The sequence below is a fragment of the Propithecus coquereli genome, unplaced genomic scaffold (genome assembly GCF_000956105.1).
Source record: "Propithecus coquereli isolate 6110/MARCELLA unplaced genomic scaffold, Pcoq_1.0 Scaffold27, whole genome shotgun sequence".
NCBI classification, from domain to species: domain Eukaryota; kingdom Metazoa; phylum Chordata; class Mammalia; order Primates; family Indriidae; genus Propithecus; species Propithecus coquereli.
In genome coordinates, this window is record NW_012148285.1 from 3,319,468 (window position 1) to 3,336,605 (window position 17,138).

At 57.4% G+C, this 17,138-nt stretch overlaps 2 protein-coding genes across 2 annotated transcripts in view; one reads left to right on the forward strand and one right to left on the reverse strand.

The window, feature by feature from the left end:
• Positions 1–1,151, forward strand: part of SEC14L5 (SEC14-like 5 (S. cerevisiae)) — a 34,807-nt gene extending 33,656 nt beyond the window's left edge. The window contains exon 15 of the mRNA XM_012647534.1: positions 1,040–1,151. Coding sequence (XP_012502988.1) covers positions 1,040–1,151 — 112 coding nt within the window. The remainder of the gene's footprint in view (positions 1–1,039) is intronic.
• A 7,532-nt stretch (positions 1,152–8,683) lies between these two features.
• Positions 8,684–15,825, reverse strand: NAGPA (N-acetylglucosamine-1-phosphodiester alpha-N-acetylglucosaminidase). The gene is made up of 10 exons (XM_012647812.1): positions 15,719–15,825; positions 15,163–15,618; positions 14,054–14,193; positions 13,042–13,150; positions 12,282–12,410; positions 11,762–11,967; positions 11,630–11,677; positions 10,894–10,995; positions 10,755–10,806; positions 8,684–9,416 (listed from the first exon to the last, which is right to left on the reverse strand). Exons 1-10 carry the CDS (start codon positions 15,802–15,804, stop codon positions 9,206–9,208), a joined length of 1,539 nt encoding a protein of 512 aa, XP_012503266.1. The 5' UTR covers positions 15,805–15,825; the 3' UTR covers positions 8,684–9,205.
• Positions 15,826–17,138: the final 1,313 nt, after the last annotated feature.

A 17,138-nucleotide genomic window follows, 5' to 3' on the forward strand; every position in this document is an offset into this window, starting at 1 on the left:
TCTTGCTCAGGCTGGTCTCGAACTCCTGATCTCAAACAATCCGCCCCCCTCGGCCTCCCAGAGTGCTGGGATTACAGGCGTGAGCCACTGCGCCCGGCCTCTTTTTTTTTTTTTAAGATGGGGTCTCACTATGTTGCCCAGGCTGGTATCGAACTCCTGAGCTCAAACAATCCGCCCGCCTCGGCCTCCCAGAGTGCTAGGATTACAGGCGTGAGCCACTGCGCCCGGCCTCTTTTTTCTTTTTTAAGATGGGGTCTCACTATGTTGCCCAGGCTGTCCACAAACTCCGGGGTTCAAACGATCCTCCCGCCTCAGCCTCCTGAGTAGCTGGAACTACAGGCTCTTGCTACTGTGCTGGGCAAGATTCTGCATCTCTAACAAGCTCTGGGTGCTGCTGGGCCCAGGACCACACTTTAAGGCCCTAACGCTGCACTGTCCACTTGGGTAGCACTAGCCATCTGCAGCCATTTAACTTAGCCAGTAGAATGAAACAGAATGAACTATTCAGTTATTCAGTGGCACTGGCCACATTTCGAGTGCTCAAGAGCCCCACGGGGCCAGTGGCCACCGCATTGGACAGTGCAGATATAGGACACATCCATCATCGCGAAATGTTCTCATGGACAGCGCTACTCTGAAGCTTGGAGCCAGCTCAGCACATGCAAAAACAGCTGGAGGAGCTGGAAGGGGGCCTGTGTGGTTTGAGAACAGAAAGCAAGGAGAGATGACACTGGCTGGACATGGGGTTGGGGACTCCCCAGGCTGTGGGGACCTCTGTGCCACGGTAGGGCCCCATGTCAGGGAAGCCCGAGTGGTTTGTGGCAGGCTATGCCTGGTTTGGGGCTCTGTGTGGGGAGAAGGGGTGCAGGGAATGGGTGGCGCTTCATTTCTCCTCATTGCATCACTTGCTTTTCCCTGGGCCCTTGGGGCGGTTGACAGCCGTGTGGAAGGAGCCCTGGGGCCTCATTTGCGGCACCGACAGCTTTTCCACTCTGTGTGTCGGCCCAAAGGTAACGTGTGCCGTGCCCTTCCTCCCCAGGGGCTCCATGTCCAGCCTGGAATCCTGCACCAGCGGCTTCTCGCAGCTCAGCGCCGCCACCTCCACCTCCTCCTCCGGCCAGTCCCACAGCAGCTCCCTGGTCTCCAGATAGCCGGGCCGGCGCTCCGGGGCAGCCTGCGCAGCCCGCGCGTCCTGAAGTGTCTAGAGGAGAAGCCAGCTTGCCGCCAGGCCTGGGACCACGAGGGCCGGAGCCCCGGGCCTGGACGCTGACAATGTCGGGGCGGACGGCGGGGAGCCAGCCCTTGGCCGGGGTTCTCGGGCTCGCGAGGGCAGAACCAGCTCCTGCGGCTTCATGTCAGGAAAGGCCAAGGCCAAGGCGTCGTTGATCCGACCACTCTTGGGTCCCCCTGGATCCGGGACCCGTCACTGGTTCGCGCCCCGCACCCGGCCCCCACTCTGCTGCATAAGGGAGCTTCTTTCTCTCAAAAGTTCCAATCCTCACCCCAGAACTGAGTCAGCCTGCTGGGGGCCCAGGTCAATTCCTGAACCAATCAAAGTTGCCTAGGAGAATGCAGAACACTGATTGGCCAGCCATGTTGGTCATGTGCCCAACTTGGACCAATCACTGTGACCTGGAATGGGGGCAGTACAGTTATTGGCCAGCCTGGATCACATGTCCCTGGAACTAACCCCGTGGTCTGAAAAACGTAAGGAGGTGCCTCAAAGAGTATTGGAGTCCCCCCAAGAAGAAGCAGGAAAGGATGCCAGGCAGGCAGCAGTGACAGCATTTCAGCCTGGCATTTGATTGCATAACAATGTCCCCTGTCCCAAGATGTGCTTGGAGAGTAGTTATATGAGTTACAGGCCCCGCTGTCTGTGGGAAACTGAAAATCCCCCAGCACTTGGTGGGAAGGCCCTAACCCTGACACCCCGACTCAAGAGGGTGGGTTTCTGCTAAGTTTCAGGCAGTGACCGGGCGACTCAGGCTGTCTGTATGCCCCTCTGGAGGTCCCTGTCTCTCCCGGGGAGCTGTTTAGTTATCAGTCTTTTCCGCTGTAAGCCACAGAAACCTACCTCCCCAGTGCTTAGACACAAAAGGATGACCGTTCATGGGTGCAGGTAACTGGCCAGTCCAGGAGTTCCTGGTAAGGCTGGATCCAGCGTCTCAACATGACATCAGGACTCTCCTGCGGGGTGGAGCTGTTGTCTCTGTCCTCGGGCAGGTCTGACTCTGGAACCAGCTGTCATAACTGCCACGACTTTCCCCAGTGACTGCATGGGGGAGTCCCAGTTTCTAGGGGCCTGAGGACATTTCTCCTTTCCTTTCCTGGGCCACCCCAAAGGCAGCAGGTCAGAGGTCACCAAGTGGCAGCCTGAAGTCTGATCTGGCCTGTCTTTAGTGTTGGTTTTTTTTTTTTTTTTTGCCTTTAGAGTGGTTTAAAAATTGGGGCATTTCACATAGAAATCAGAATTTCTGGCTTCCCTTAGGCATTTGGGAGTGTTGGCAAAGTGGGATCACTATTGCTGCATGACGGCAACACCTCCGTGTCCTTATATGGGGCCACACCAGTCCCCACCCCTATGGACTAGTGCCCAGCCCACACCACGCACCCTCACAATCTGCCTGTGACGGGCGTCACTGACTTAGCTCCGTCTGCAGCCTGGGCTCCTTTCTAGGGCCCAAGAGGCTGAGCCTCATTCTTGTCTCTTAGCTTTGCTTAGAGTTCGGGGTCATCTCTGGCAGAGTCACTGGGCCAAGGGGTGGGTGTACGACCACAGCAGGGGTGAGGATCCTCAGACCCTCTCGGTTCCCCTTCTGAGACTGCTTTCTCCCTTGGGAGAAACCCAGCTCAAACTGGCTTAGCAGCAAAGGGAATTCCCTGGGTCCTGTATTTGGGATGGCTGAGGGTGCCTCTTGGTCCAGGTATGGCTGGATCCAGGAGCCCAATGTCCTCAGGCCTCTCAACTGCACCCAGGCCTCTTGACTCCACATCTCTGCCTACTGAGCTCATTCTTTCTTCCACTTGGTGGGAAAGGGGGCTGTCAGCAGCCCCAAGCCTATAACCACGGGGTCACGATCTCTAAGACAGAGACACTTTCCCCTCTCAAATCTCATGGAAGGCTGTGACTGGCCCATCTTGAATCACGTGCTTACTCCTGTGACCCATATTGGCAAGGAGCCTGCGACTGGCATTCCCTCCACAAGCAACAGTGGGACTGGGGAGCCCAGGCCCCCAGTGGACAAGAGGAGCTGGGCCACAGAACCAGCGAGTGTCCATGGTGGTTTCTGCTACAGTTCCCTTCCCATATGGAGGTCTCTGGGACCCACACTGAAGCATTGTCAATGGGCCATTCTTCCTGCCTTTGGGAGGTCTGCAGTTCAAAATAATCCAAGGAAGGGGCCGCCAAGATTTTGGCTTTTAAATTTCCCCCAAGCCAAAGGGTGGAAGCTCCATCTTTTTCATTAATCCATTGTGGCCGGGACAGAAACAACCCACTCTCAGCTTGACTGTCGGTGTTTGGGAGCCTGGGTCTTGAATTTAGATCAGGGTTCAAACCCCAGCCTGCCTTCCACTAGCTGTGTAACCTCAAGCAAGTGACTTAACCTCTCTGTGCCTCAATTTCCTCATCTTTAAAAGTGGGGACAGCAGTGCCTACCTCACTGGGTTGCAGTGGGCTGAAATGAGAGAGTGGCTGTGAAGTTCTCAGCACAGCGCACCCAGAATGCGTTCACCGAATGTCTGCGACAATTCTCATCATTTACTGCTTCTTATCCAAAGACTCCAGGCTCCTTCCTGAGGACGCCCGTCGCTGTTTTTCACGAGGCAGCGAGGCTCAGAGCGCCGCATGCATTCAGAGAAGAGTAGATGTGGAGACACTGTTTCCCTCGGAGCTGGGCGTAGTCTGTAGTCAGACTTTCCCTTTTAGAAACTGTTTTCTGGGCAAATCCACTAATCTGAAAGATCTGTGTGGCATTTCCCTCAGCAGTTAGAGACCATTTTCACTAGAGGTTGAAGAGTTCGAGGGTGTTTTTTCCTCTACTCTGCACTCTCTGGAATTCCGCCCCCTCCCATGACATTAATTTGTTCAATGTGAGTAGCATCATTCTTTTCACCAGTCTGTTTCAGGCCATGAAACATGATGTCTTTTGTTTGCCTGGTCATTTGCTTCAACCAGAAGCAGTAAACATTTCAGACTTGGATATACTTCTCTTGTCAGCTTCCTAAAACCCTGGAGGTTTTGCCTGGGCTTGTTCAAGAACTTTGCAGCGGTTGTTTATAAGACTCTGGAGCATCTCAGCAGGGCTGGTATCACCCAAAGGGTTGCAAATTGGTTCTTGGGGGGCGGGAGAGAGGATAACATTTTTTATGTATAAAGCGCGGACATATTGTATGAGTTTCCTGTTCTTTATCCACACCGCTCTGGAGGCCAGAAGTCCGGAATCAAGGTGCTGGCGGGGCCGCGCTCCCGCAGAAGGCTCTAAGGGAGGGTCCTCCTTTGCCTCTCCCAGGTCCTGGTGGTGCCAGGCGTCCTTGGCTTGTGGTCCCATCACTCCGATCTCTGTCCCCATCACCACACTGCCTTCCTCCCCCTGTGTGTCTTCTAAGGACACCAGCCATTGGATTTATCCTAAATCCAGTATAATATCATCTTGAGATCCTTAACTGATCACTTCTGCAAAGATCTTATTTCCAAATAAGGCCATATGCTAAGGTTCTGGGTGGACATGCATTTCGGGGGGACGGTATTCAACCCTTGCATGCACGCACGGTATATACAGAGATGCATAGTTTGTCAGTGGTATTAAAATGCAGGCCTCTGGGGCTTGCTCAGCACGGCTGAGATTCTACCTGCTGGTTACCAGGTGGACGCCCCATGGGGTTTTACCAAAGAGCCAGACCTGGTGTCCTGGATGCTGCATCCCAGGACAGCCACAGTCCTGACATCAGAAGGGTGTGAGGGGCCCTGTCCAGGGTGCCACCTGTCCTTCCTGTGAGCTCTCTTGGGGCTTGGAACAGGTGTACTGGCAGCCACATAGGTTGTGGGACTCTGAAAAGGCTCCTTTGTCTTGGAACTGGGGCCAGGGGCTGTCACTTGGGAGAGCAGAGGTGTGGTTCCTTTGTGTGATAGCATGAGGGTCACCTGTCTCCCCAGCTCCTGTTACCCAGCCCTGCCCAACACAGCTCTGGGGGGAGGAGACGGCCCTCCCCTGCCTCGATCCAGCGCTTTCGTTCATTCGCTGTGGCTCTCCATGGATTTCTCTTGAACCGTGGGTGGCGGGTTTTGAAGGAACAGCCAGCTGACTCGTGGGTGCGGTGGGTGAGAAAGAACAGCCCCGTGGCAGGAAGACGGCTCCTGAGGGTGGGCGGGAGCTGGGATCAAGTCTGAGCTGCAGGTCCCTGCTGACGTCTGTCTCAGCTGCGATGACTCCCCAGGGCCTTCCGGGGGCCTGGGCCCAGAGAGGGCAGAGCACGCCCAGGGCTCCCTCGTGGCCCAGAGGCTGCCCCTGGGACTGGTTCTTTCTCCCGGGCGCAGACCTCTGGGACCTCTGTGGAGGGAGCCTCAGGCATTAGCTGCTGCTGTGGGAGCGGGGGCAGGGCCAGGACCTCCCAGGGATGGCAGAGGTGGCTGTGGCTGCCGAACGTCTCTCTAGCCCTCCTCCCACTCCCCTCTTTCCAGCGCCCAACCCCAAGGCATTCTGCAGGGGTCCCGGTCCCCAGAAAGCACCACTTAAAACCTCTGACTTAGCTTTCTGGAGCCATGATTTTCTTGAGACGCTGACACCCGATGGAAGCTGTGGACACGCACACTTGAACTTCATTTCTGTTTCAGGGCTTCAGAGAGCCCTGAGAGCCCACCCATGGACGCCAGGGGCAGCAGCTTTCTGGGGGCCTTCCCGATACTGAGGTTCTAGGTAGAGCACCCCACAGCTGACACACGTCGCTGTGGCAACTGCCCAGCACACGGAACTCTCGGGGGTCTCAGTCGGGCTGTAGAAGGGTCTTTAGTCGCTGCCAGGAGGTCGCGGAGGGAATCCTTGCACTGCCATGACCAGTCCCCGTTAATCCCTGACCAGCTCGCCTGAAGCTCAATGGCTTTATATTTGTGTCACATGTGTCCCCACCACCGCCAATACCAAAGGCAGGTATTGGAATCTCAGACACTGTTCTGCCTCCTGCTCTGTGTCCCATCTGAGCTCTGCAGTCCAAAATCTAAATGCCCGAGTCCAAAAGCATGCCTCTCCAACAAACAGTATGTGATGAGCGTTGCATTCTTTGGGTTACCAGAAAACCAACATAAACCACCTCGAGCAAAAATGTGAATTTATGGGTCCATGTCATTGGGAAGCCCAAGAGTGAACTTCAGGTATAGTTGGATCCAGGGGCTCAAATCCCGCCCTAGGTTTGGCCCTTCACATTGGCTCGCTCTCTGCATGTCTTGGTGCAGGTTAGTTACTCTTCTCTGTGTGGCCCACACCCTGGCAGCTGGACAATGTCCCCCAGGGAGTTTCTTCCTCCGATTCCAGCAGAATTTCTGGGGTGGGCACTGACTGGCTGGCCTGGGACAGATGCCCACCTCTGAGGCCCACCTGCAACTTGGGGGAGGGGTGCCAGCCAAAGCACCTGGATGGCGAGTGGGGGAGAGGGAGGGTCTCGAAGGTAGCGCGATGGAAGCCTGCAGCCAGGGCTCCGGATGCCGTGCCCGCCTCCCCGCACCCTCACTGACGCAGACAACTGCAACCTGCCCTCCAACGACTGCCTCTGGCTGCCGGAGCACACTGCGGCCTGTGTGCGGCAGACTGGCCGTGCCGGGGCTCACCCCTGGAGCCGCCCTCGGCCCATGATGAGTGGGTGCTGGCTGACAGATACCCCAGCTTCCCCGCCCTTGAGTGGTTCCGCCGAGCCCTGTTCTACCATCTCTCGCAGAGGGCCCGGCAGTGCCGAGCCCGGGTGCCTACCACACCTACCTGCTCACTAACGCGCCCTGTGTGCGCTGCCTTCCCTTCCCTGTCCCCGCCAGTGCGTCCTGGGGTCACCGCCCACACAAACCACTTGCTCTCACAGCCTTGTCTCAGGTCCTCCTTCTGGGCACCCAGCTTAAGACAGGGCGGTAACTAGTAGGCGCTGGATGTTGGGCAGGCAGCGGTGACAGCTGGCAGTGACAAGTTACAGTGAAACTCCACGGGGCCACAGAGGACTCACGTTCTCAGGTATTGAAGTGATCACCGGGGCCCCCAGCATGCCGGGACGGGCCGTCTTCGGTGACGCTGTGCTGCCCCCAGGCCTGGAACCCACCGCGCTGGAGCACAGCGCCATCACTCCCCGACTCAGCTGCCAGCACAGCAGAGGACAGAGAGGTCCCCTCAGAGGCCAGGGCTTTTAGGCCAAGGGTCATTTTAGGACAGCCGTCTTTGGGGCCGCTGTCTCAGACCCCCTGGGAGTGCTCCCTGCAGATTCCAGGACCCCTCTCCCCGAGATTCTGACTCAGCGGGTCTGGGACGGAGCCCAGAGCCTGCATTCATAGAGCATTCCCGGGGCACACACTCGGACCTGCACCCGGGCTCGGGAGCTGCTCCCCAGGATACGCCAAAGCGATCCCCAGGTGCCTGGCTTTGCAGCTCCTCTAGACAGGCAGGGCCTGTTTCCCTCCACCCGGGTTTGGGCTGGGCTGGTGACCTGCTTTATCTGATAGGATGTGCTGGAAGTGAGTTCACACTAATCCCGACCCAAAACCTTTCATGCTTCCCTCTCGGGATTTGTCTCCATCTTGACCTTAAGCCTGAGCTCGCGTCCTGGGGCCGAGACATCCCGTGGAGCTGCGCTACATCATCAGGTACATCGCCGTCGCCACGGTGGCCCAGCTGAAACCACTGGTCCAAGACCAGAGTAGCTGAACCACCAGCTGACCCGAGAATCATGAGAAATATTTTTCAGGACAAGCGATAACTACTTGTTCTGAGCCACTTCGTGGAGTGGTTTACATGCAGCAACAGAGAGCTAACAGTCGTACCACGTTTTGGGGGTACGGGCCTGAGAACCGGCAGATGGTGGCAGCCCCTCTCCCATCTCTCCTCCCCAGAGAGCCGCTGAGCACAGCCACACATATGGGGGCTTTTCAGGCACTTCCTGAAGACCCTTCACGGGCCACAAGTGACCAACTCATACTCACAGGCTTGCTGGCAGTGACTGTCACTACTCGGCTGCCGCTGCCTTGTGAGAGTGTCCCCCGGGGCTGCCAGCTCTCTCTCCTTTAGAGAAACCAGAAATCTGGAGATTCTGTTAATTTCTGGACTTTGAAATGTGGGTAACTAATTTAAATTCTATAAAAATACCGTGAGGACTAACTAAACCCCTGCCCTTCCAAGTAGGGTCTGGGGACCTGAAGCGTTAGCATCGCCAGGGAGCTCGTTAGAAACGCAGATCTCTGGCCCCACCCCAGGCCAGAATCTGCAAGCGAGTATCTCCAGGTGACGTGGGTGCACGTTCAGGTCTGGGAAGCGCTGCATGAAACGAACACACCAGGGAGCTGCGTCTGGCTCTGGGCTGTTTATAACCGGCTCCGGTTAAGAATTCCCCCTGTGAAGTCCAGGATTTGGAATTTGGACACCACCTGGTGGCTCCTTTTATTATACCAATTTATTCAAGTGATAGAAAAAACTTCTCGGCAGCAGGATGACAAAATAGGTCTGTAAACATGATTTCGCCCCCGTCCCTTCTGCGGAGCTTCCTATGGCAGGAAATACTATTCTCGTTGGCAAATCCAGTGATGAGGTCTGTCGAAAAAGGGTCTCGGGGCGTGGCTGGGAAGGCAGAGACTCGTCCCTTGAACCCACCCCGACCAGGGGGGCTGGCTGGGATCTGCCACTTTGTCATGATTCGGTCACTGAGTTGGGTTTGCTAGCGGCCCCTTCCCCAGGAGGCCGGAGACTCTTTGGCAGCAGAGCAGACTCTCTGGGGGGCCCGGGCCCCCCGAACAGCAGACACAGGCAGGAGGGAAGGAGGCAGAGTCTCTCCAGGGAGCACCGCACTGCTGGGGTGGCAGGGCCAGCTGAGGGCTGAGGCACGGTTGCATCGGAAGCTTAGCTGTAGCGCCCGGGCTGTGGTCACCCGGACGGCCCCTCCAGTGGCCTCGGAATTCCCCCTGCAGAAGCTGGACCCGTGGAAATGGGCCTTAGGGACAGGTCGTCCCGGGCGGCCTGAGGCTTCAGTCCTTGAAGGGGTTGCAGGAGCCCCCGGGCTGCTCCTTCTCCGCGGCCAAGAGCTCCCCGTTCATCTCGTGCAGCGGATGGTACACGTAGTCCCCGTCCAGGTGCCGCTGCCTCTCTGCTCGGGAGCCCAGGAGCAAGGCCACGTTGGCTGCGGTGCTAACCAGCAAGAGGAACACCAGGGCCAGGGTGAGGGCCAGCCAGGCGGTCCTGAGGACAGAGGGAGGCCCGAGCTGGGGTCACCAGGTGACTAGGGGCTGGGGGAACACTGGGGAGGCTCCCCCTCAGCAGGGGGCACCAAGCTGGGGGCTTCCACGGGGAAGGCTGACGAGCAAAGTGGACCAGGTGGGGACGGGGCCACTCTTGAGATACGTGCAGAGAGCAGCGGGGACGGTCGTGGTGCAGGACGCAGGCCAGTGCTGCCACCTCTCTGGGTATCTCAAGAGAGGCCAGACATCTTCTGTGACTGTTACTGATTCTAAGATGTTGCTGCTACATTTTAAATTTTAAAAAATTGCACCGGCCAAATAAGACACAGCTGGGGACCTCACCTGAGTTCCAGGGGGTGTTGAAGACAGAGGGGGTCCCCCTCTCTCCAAGACAGGGAGCTGGCCGGGGGCAAGGGCAAGGTGTTTTGATGACTCTTTTTTTTTTTTCATATGAATCTTGGAAAGAAGCCCCCAGTGCAAAAGCAGCCACTGCCCGGGGCTGGCCCCGCCTCCCCAGCTCTCCTTCCCTTGCTGGCGGCTGCAGCGGGTCCCCGGGGTCCACTTCGTTCCTGCCCTGGTGCGTTTGTAAGCTGAGTGCTCCACAGCGCTTTTTCCAGGGTGGTCCTGAGCCTTCAGGGTCTCAGCCCAGACTCACCTGGGCGGATCTCCAGGAGAGGCCTGGGCCCTGCGCTTCCGACGAGCTCCCAGAGATGCTCCCTCTAGGACGATGCCCACGGAGCTTTCCACCTGCACCCACGCTAGTGCCCCCTGCAGAGTCCGGGCTGGGCCGAGGCACCCAGGACTGTGCTATCGGGTCTGAGAACCATCAGGAAGAGGTTCTCAAAGTGGGATCCCCGGACCAGCAGCATCGGCCTCACCCAGGATGGTGCTGGAAACGCAGATCTGAACCTCTGGGGATGGGCCCAGGGATCTCTTTTAACAAGCCCTGGGGGGGACTAAGTTCGAGACCCACCACCTTAGAAAATGGAAAGAAAGGCACCAACACAAGGCCCGAGCACGCGGGGTGCCTGAGAATGAGGACAGCAGCTCAGGTCTGTGCTGTGCCCAGCAGCCGAGGAAACACAGCATGAGACTTCACGGCCAGGGACAAGCAGCCCTCGGCTTCCCCCGACGCCCACCGGGCAATGGCCGGAGGCTCTTCTCATCATCCTCCTGTACTGTCCAGTGTCTGCCAGCATCGGCTGTGACTGTCCCTCTGCTTACACTGGAGACATACCACCTGGGTGTCCCTGCTCAGCCCCTGGGCAGAGGCCAAGCCTCATGGGGAGGGGGAGGGGGTTTTTCTGACCTTTGCCCCCAGCTCCTGTTAAGCACATACCTGGTGAACGAGGACGCTTCCCCTCCCTCATAAGACTGGAGACACTGCTTCACTGTAACACACCAGAGAGAGGCTGAAGGGGCTGGAGGAGAAGGGTCTGCCGTCTCCTGTCCCCGGAGGTCCTGGGAGGGGCCTGTACCTGGGGAGATGCTGCAGTTGCCAGTCCGGGGGTCGCAGGGACACTGGTGCTCACACTCGCAAGGCTTCTGGCAGCCTGGCCCGTGCCAGCCAAGGGGACACTCTGCAGAGAAGAGACGAGGACAGAGGTCAGAGCCTTTCTTGGCAGGACAGGATGGCTCCTGGGTGCCTGCGGTGTCGGGCTGGAGGAAAAGCATCTCCCAGCTCCCCCCAGGCCAGGCCCTGAATGCGACCTTATTTGGAAACGGGGTCCTTGCAGATGTAATTAAGTTCGGATCTCAAGATGAGGTCATCCTGGATTTCAGGTGGGCCCCAGAGCCATTGCTGGGGGGTCCTTACAGGAGACGGCAGAGGGAGACCAGACACACCCAGGGATGGGGCCACGGGACGTGAGGCAGATACAGAGTGACACGGCCCCAAGCCAAGGAACACCAGAGCCGCCAAGAGCTGGGAGAGGCAGGGAAGGGCCCCCCTCTGGACCTTTCTGAGAACGTGGCCCTGTTGCACTGTGATTTCTGACACAGCCTCAGGACTTGAGAGCAAATCCCTGTTGTTTCAGACACCCGGCGTGTGGCACGTGCTGCAGCCACGGGAAGGTCACACAGCGGTTCACATGTGAAGCGAGGGCGGGACACAAGCAACTTCCCAACCAGACTTGGAGATAGAGGCAGCGGAGGCGCTCGGGGCCGCCACGACCACCCTCTCGCCATCGCCGGGGACGGCCTGGCCGCGCGCACCTTCACTGCAGTTGGTCCCCATCCATCCAGCCTCGCAGCGGCAGCCGGCTGCCAAGACAAGACGGAGAGGCCAGGTCAGGGCCCAGGCAGGGCCGGGGCCGGTCAGAGCCGCCTCCCCGGGACCCCACTCACTCTCCGTGCACAGCCCGTGATCGCTGCAGTTGGAGGGGCCGCAGTCCAGCTCGCCGCAGCCGGCGCCCCGCCAGAAGCCCCCCGTGCACTGGCAGCGCCCCTCCACGCAGGTCCCGTGTCCGTGGCAGTCAGGTGGCTGGCAGCGGGGCTCGTGCACGCACACCACGGTGGACACGCGGCGGGGACAGCGCCACATGTTGTCCTGGCTGCAGGGGGAAGCAGGGTGTGAGGAGAGGCCACCCCAGCCAGCGCTCGTGGCGGCCTCTCCCCATTCCCACCTCTCCAGCCTTTTACAGGCTCCCCCGACCCCTCCCACTCCTCGGGAGGTCTTTCCTGACCCGCTGACCCCGCTCCCAGGCATGGGTGCTCCTGGCATTCTGACAGGGAGGGGTCCTGGCCCTTCCTGCTCACTCTTGAACCCCCGGCCCCGGCACACGGGTGGGACGCACTACTGGCTGAGTGGGACAGGTGGGCAGGCCTGGACGGCGGCCCTTTAGAAGGAGGGCTCTGATGTGCTTACCAGTGATCCGACGGGTAACTGGCCAAGGTCCCGTTGAGCACGAAGGTGGCGGAGCCGCCTCCATCCAGGTTGATGGCGTTGACCACGTCCTGTTTCAGCAGGAACTCGGCCATCTCCCACAGGTTAATGCTGCGGCACGGCAGTGGCGCTGCTCAGCGTCCGCCACCGTTTCTGGTCTAACTCGTCTTAATTACAACAGTGAACAGTGTCCTACCCACTGTGGCAGGCAAGTTTCTAAGTGGCCCCCAAACATGCCCTGTCCTGCTCCCCACCACCAGTGAATATGCAAGATCACATCCATGACTGGGCTGTCATACGGCACGGGTGTCCTTAAGGGAGGGAAAGTGGCCTGGAACATCCGGGTGGGCCCATCAGAATCAAGGAGCCCTTAAAGGTGGGGCACTTTCTCTGGCTGGTGGCAGAAGAGGAAGTGAGGGGGATTCAGCACACCCAGCTGGCGGCCAGCAGGGAGACGAAGATGTCAGCCCCACAAGGAGGGAACTGGATTCTGCCAACGACGCAACAAGCTTGGGAGCGGCCTCTTTCCCAGACGTTCCAGATAAGAGCCCCACCTAACCAACGTCTTGATCTTGTCCCTGGGATCCCCTGAACGTGGAGCACTCCCAGTCGAGTGTTCCTGGAACTGCAACCTACAGAACTCTGATCCAACAAATGGGTTTGAAGCTGCTAAGTTTGTGCGAACTGGCTTTGCAATGATAGCAAACTAATACGCCCTCTCGCCCCAACTCCCAGGACTCACCCGCGCTGCTCCGTCTGGCCGTCCGCGTGGAAAAGCACCAGCTGCCCCTTCCGGTCGTGGCCCACGGCAGTCCTGGCCGATACCACGTTCACAAACTTGCTGAAGGAACCTGAAGGGGAGGCAGCCTGGCTGACCACCCTCTCGAGGCTTCCTGGCTCCTCCTCCTACATGTCAAAAGCAATTCTCCACCCAGCCACACTGTGTCTCCCTGCCTGCCCCTCCACCAGCCCCAGCCAGGGCTCTTCTTACACGTAAACCTAGTGACGATGACGTCAGCCTCCAGGTGAGAAGCCTCCAGTGGCTTCCAGTAATCTCAGAACAAGATCCAAAGGCCCAGCATGAGCTCCCCGCTGCTCCTCCTGTCTCACCTCTGGGCGCCCCCAGTCCCTGCAGCCGCTTTCTGCCTTAGGGCCTTTGCACTTTCTGTTCCCTCTGGCTGGGAGCTGCCTCCTCCCTAGCACTTTCCACGGCTTGCTCCTTCTGATCTAAGATCACCTCCTCCGTGAGGTCTCCAGACTGCCTGCTCAAAAACAGCCGTTGCCACGTCAGGGCCGCAGCGTCCCTTCCTTGCCCCAGTACTCGGCATCCCAGTGGTCCTCAACCTGGAACATCCGTCAGCATCACAGAGAGGGCTCCTGGGCCTCACCTCCTGGGATTTGGATTCCGTGGGTCTGAGGTGGGCGGGGCATTCATAACAAGCTCCTGGGTGATGCTAGTGCACGGACACTCTAGCGGTACTTTTCTGTTCCCACGTCCACCGCTCCTGCCCCCGTCTGGCCCCATTCCCCCAACTTCATTTTTCCTTCTTAGTGCAAACCAATTCTTCTCAGCATGTCATATAGCTATTTTCTTATTCCATGTAAGACTGTCTTAATCCTGAGTACCCAGAATAGTGCTGGGTACAAAGTTGCTGCTCAATGAACACTTGTCCAAAGACTTAAGAAAGCAACCCACGACACACTGTTTCTGGTTCTCATGAGGGCTGTTGCCACTGGCCTCCCCTGCCCCACACCTGTCTCCTGCGTCTCATCGCACTCGGTGGCCTGGCTCTCGTTGATGTAGACGCTTCCATTGCGGATCAGCCACACGACCCCGCTCAGTAGCTGCACAAATGGGTTCTCAGTGTCCAGCACCTCCTCCTCGGACAGGTACCTGGACCCAGGGAAGGTGCAAGGCTCACTCACCAGCGGGGGCGGCTGTGGGCAGTGGGGCTCCCTGTTCCCCCAATCCTCCAGCCCACTGCTCGATTCCTCCTCCTGGACCTGAGTGTGGCTGTGGGGCTCTGCAGCTCCTGGAATCTCGCCAGGCAGCGCTCTGACAATACCCACCAGGCACGTCTGCAAACAGTCTGCATTTAGTATAAACAACCATTCCAAACAGATCTCAAATCCATCTGTGGCCCTCATCTCCGGGCCGTCACCCCAGCCTAACAACACCCTGATGCCTGTACCAGCCTCTTAACTGGTCTCCTTGCTTCTACTCTAGTCTCCCCAACCTAATATCCATGCAGGATTAGAGCAAGCTTCTAAATAGTCAAATAACTGAAAATAACCCAAATCTTCAGTCCCTGTTATCCTCTGATACCCTGCTCTTTTTTCCAGTCCCTCACAAGCACCAACCCCCCCTGCACCTCTGAGCTTTTTCACTTGCTGTTCCTTCTGGCTGAATGCTCTTCCTGCAGTTCTGACCTTGGCTGACAAGTCTCAATCTTCAAGTCTCAACTCAAAGGTCACCTTCTCAGAAAGGCCTGATCCTGATCACCCTCCCTGAAGTCAACATTCTGTTTACAATTGGTTGACCCTGTTCAGCGCTTTGCTGCACATATGCAGTCTGAATTTATCTTATTATCTACCTGGCTTTTATTTATTTTTCCTAGTAAGGGGCGTAAGTCCGTTAAGGCAAAGGCTGTTTGTGTTCACTGCTATCTCCCCAGGGCACGGCACACTGCCCGACACAAAGCAAGTGCTAAAAGATACGGGATAATGAATAAACTCTGCAAGGAAGGTATGACTACGCCCATTCTGCAGATGAGGAAACGGAGGCTTAGCTTGATGAAGTGATCTGAACACCAGATCTCAGTCCCTCTGCCCTTGACAGCCACGGGGCTCCCCACCTCCTCACCCAGTGACCAGGGTCCCGTCGCGGCGGATCCCGAACTGCGCGTTCTGCAGCCCCCCGGAGCTGCTCACCAGCCGCCCGTCGCTCACCACGTTCCCCAGGCACTCGCCCGTGCTCATGCGGAAGAAGCCGCCGTTCTGGGCGGCGTGGCAGCCGGCCGCCCGCGCCGTCTCCTCCACGGTGGCTCTGCGCTTCCCTGCGCAGCCGCCGGGCCCGCCGGGTTCCAGCACCGAGAAGGCGCGCAGGGGCGCAACGACCCGCGTCAGGTGGCCAGCCACCGCGCGGTCCCCGAAGTGCGAGACGAAGGTGCGCACGGCCAGGCCGCCGGCGCCGGGGGTCCCGGGGGGCGGAGGCCAGCTCTCGTGCTCGCGGCCGCCGGTGCGCGCTCGCGTGCAGTCCCGGGGGAGGCGCGCACGTGCGCGGGGATACGGCAACAGCAAGTCGTCGTCGCTCGAGGCCCTGTGGGGACGGGGAGCCGTGAGCTGGGAGGGCTGAGCCCGTGAGTGCCGAGGGCAGGGGGCCCTCCCCGCGCAAGGCTCGCCCCCGGAGCTGCACTCACCCTGCGCCGAGGCTGCCGGCCGCCTCCCCGAGGAAGCCGAGCAGCGCGAGCAGGAAGAGATGCCAGCGACCCGTGGAGGCCGCCATGTTGTCCTCGGGCCTGCGGTCACGTGGGCTCGTCCCACATGATTCAAGACCGGCTGGCGGTAGCTCTCCGCTCCGAATTGCCTGCGCTCCCTGCGGGTATCGCGAGCTCTCTCCAGTTTGCTGCGTTTGGCCGGGCGTGGTGACTGACTTTTTATCTTGATGCAATCCAAACATACAGATAGTTGCGGGGATGGCGTAAAGAATTCCCGTATGCCTTTTACTCGCATTTGCCAGTTGTTCAGGTTTGCCCCGTTGACTTTGTCATTTGTACTTTATTCATACACATTTTTTTCAGAACCAATTGCAACCAAGTTGCAGACATCATGATCCTTTACTCCAGTACTTCACTGTGTTATCTTCTAAGAACAAGGGCATTTTCTTAACCACAGGAAGGATAAAATTAGGACATTTCCCATTGATATAGTTCTATTTATCTAATCCACAGTGGACGTTCAAATTTTGTCAGTTGTCCCTGAGGACTGAACTCTGATCTTTTTCTTTGCCCCAAAAAATTCTTTTCTAAGAGGGGCTGGTGAGTCATGCCTACAAATGATAACATCTCAGTAAATAGGTTTTTATGATGTGGTTTACTTCCTGACCTGATTCCCGTACAGCATCACATGAAGGATAGAAGACCCTTATCTTAACTCAAGCATTCCTTTCCTCTGATTCCTGGTCTTTGGACAAAGCCTAACTTTTCCAACCAATTTTCAACTAAAGAATCCCTAAATCCACCTATGACTTGTAAGCTCCCCCCACCTCCCCCTCTTTGGGATGTCCTGCCTTAATCTCTAAACCCACCTATGACCTGTAAACCCCCACTTTGAGATGTCCCACCTTTTCGGGCCAAACCAATGTATGCCTTCCAGGTATTGATTTATGACTTTACCTGTGACCCCTGTCTCCCTAAAATGTATAAAACCAAACTGTAACCCAGCCACAGCGAGTCCACTTGCTCAAGGCTTCTTGGGCGTGGCTCCCGGTCATGGTCCTCAAATTTGGCTCAGAATAAACCTACTTAAATTATTTTACAGAGTTTGTCTTCTTTTCCATTGACATTCCTGTAATGTCCTTTATAACAATTCCCTTGCTCACCCCCTCTCCCCGAATCCAGGAGTCGCATTTAGTGCCATGTCTCTTTGGTCTTCCTTAATCTGGAAGGCTTGCTCAACCTTTCTTTGTCTTTCATGACCTTGACATTTTTGAAGAGGACAGTCATGCCAGCTACATAATTTGTGGGACTTAGTGCAAAATGAAAATGTGGGACCCCTTGCTAAAAAAGCTATTGAAAAATTGAAGATGATGAGAGAAAGGGTTAAAAGCAAGCCTGAGAC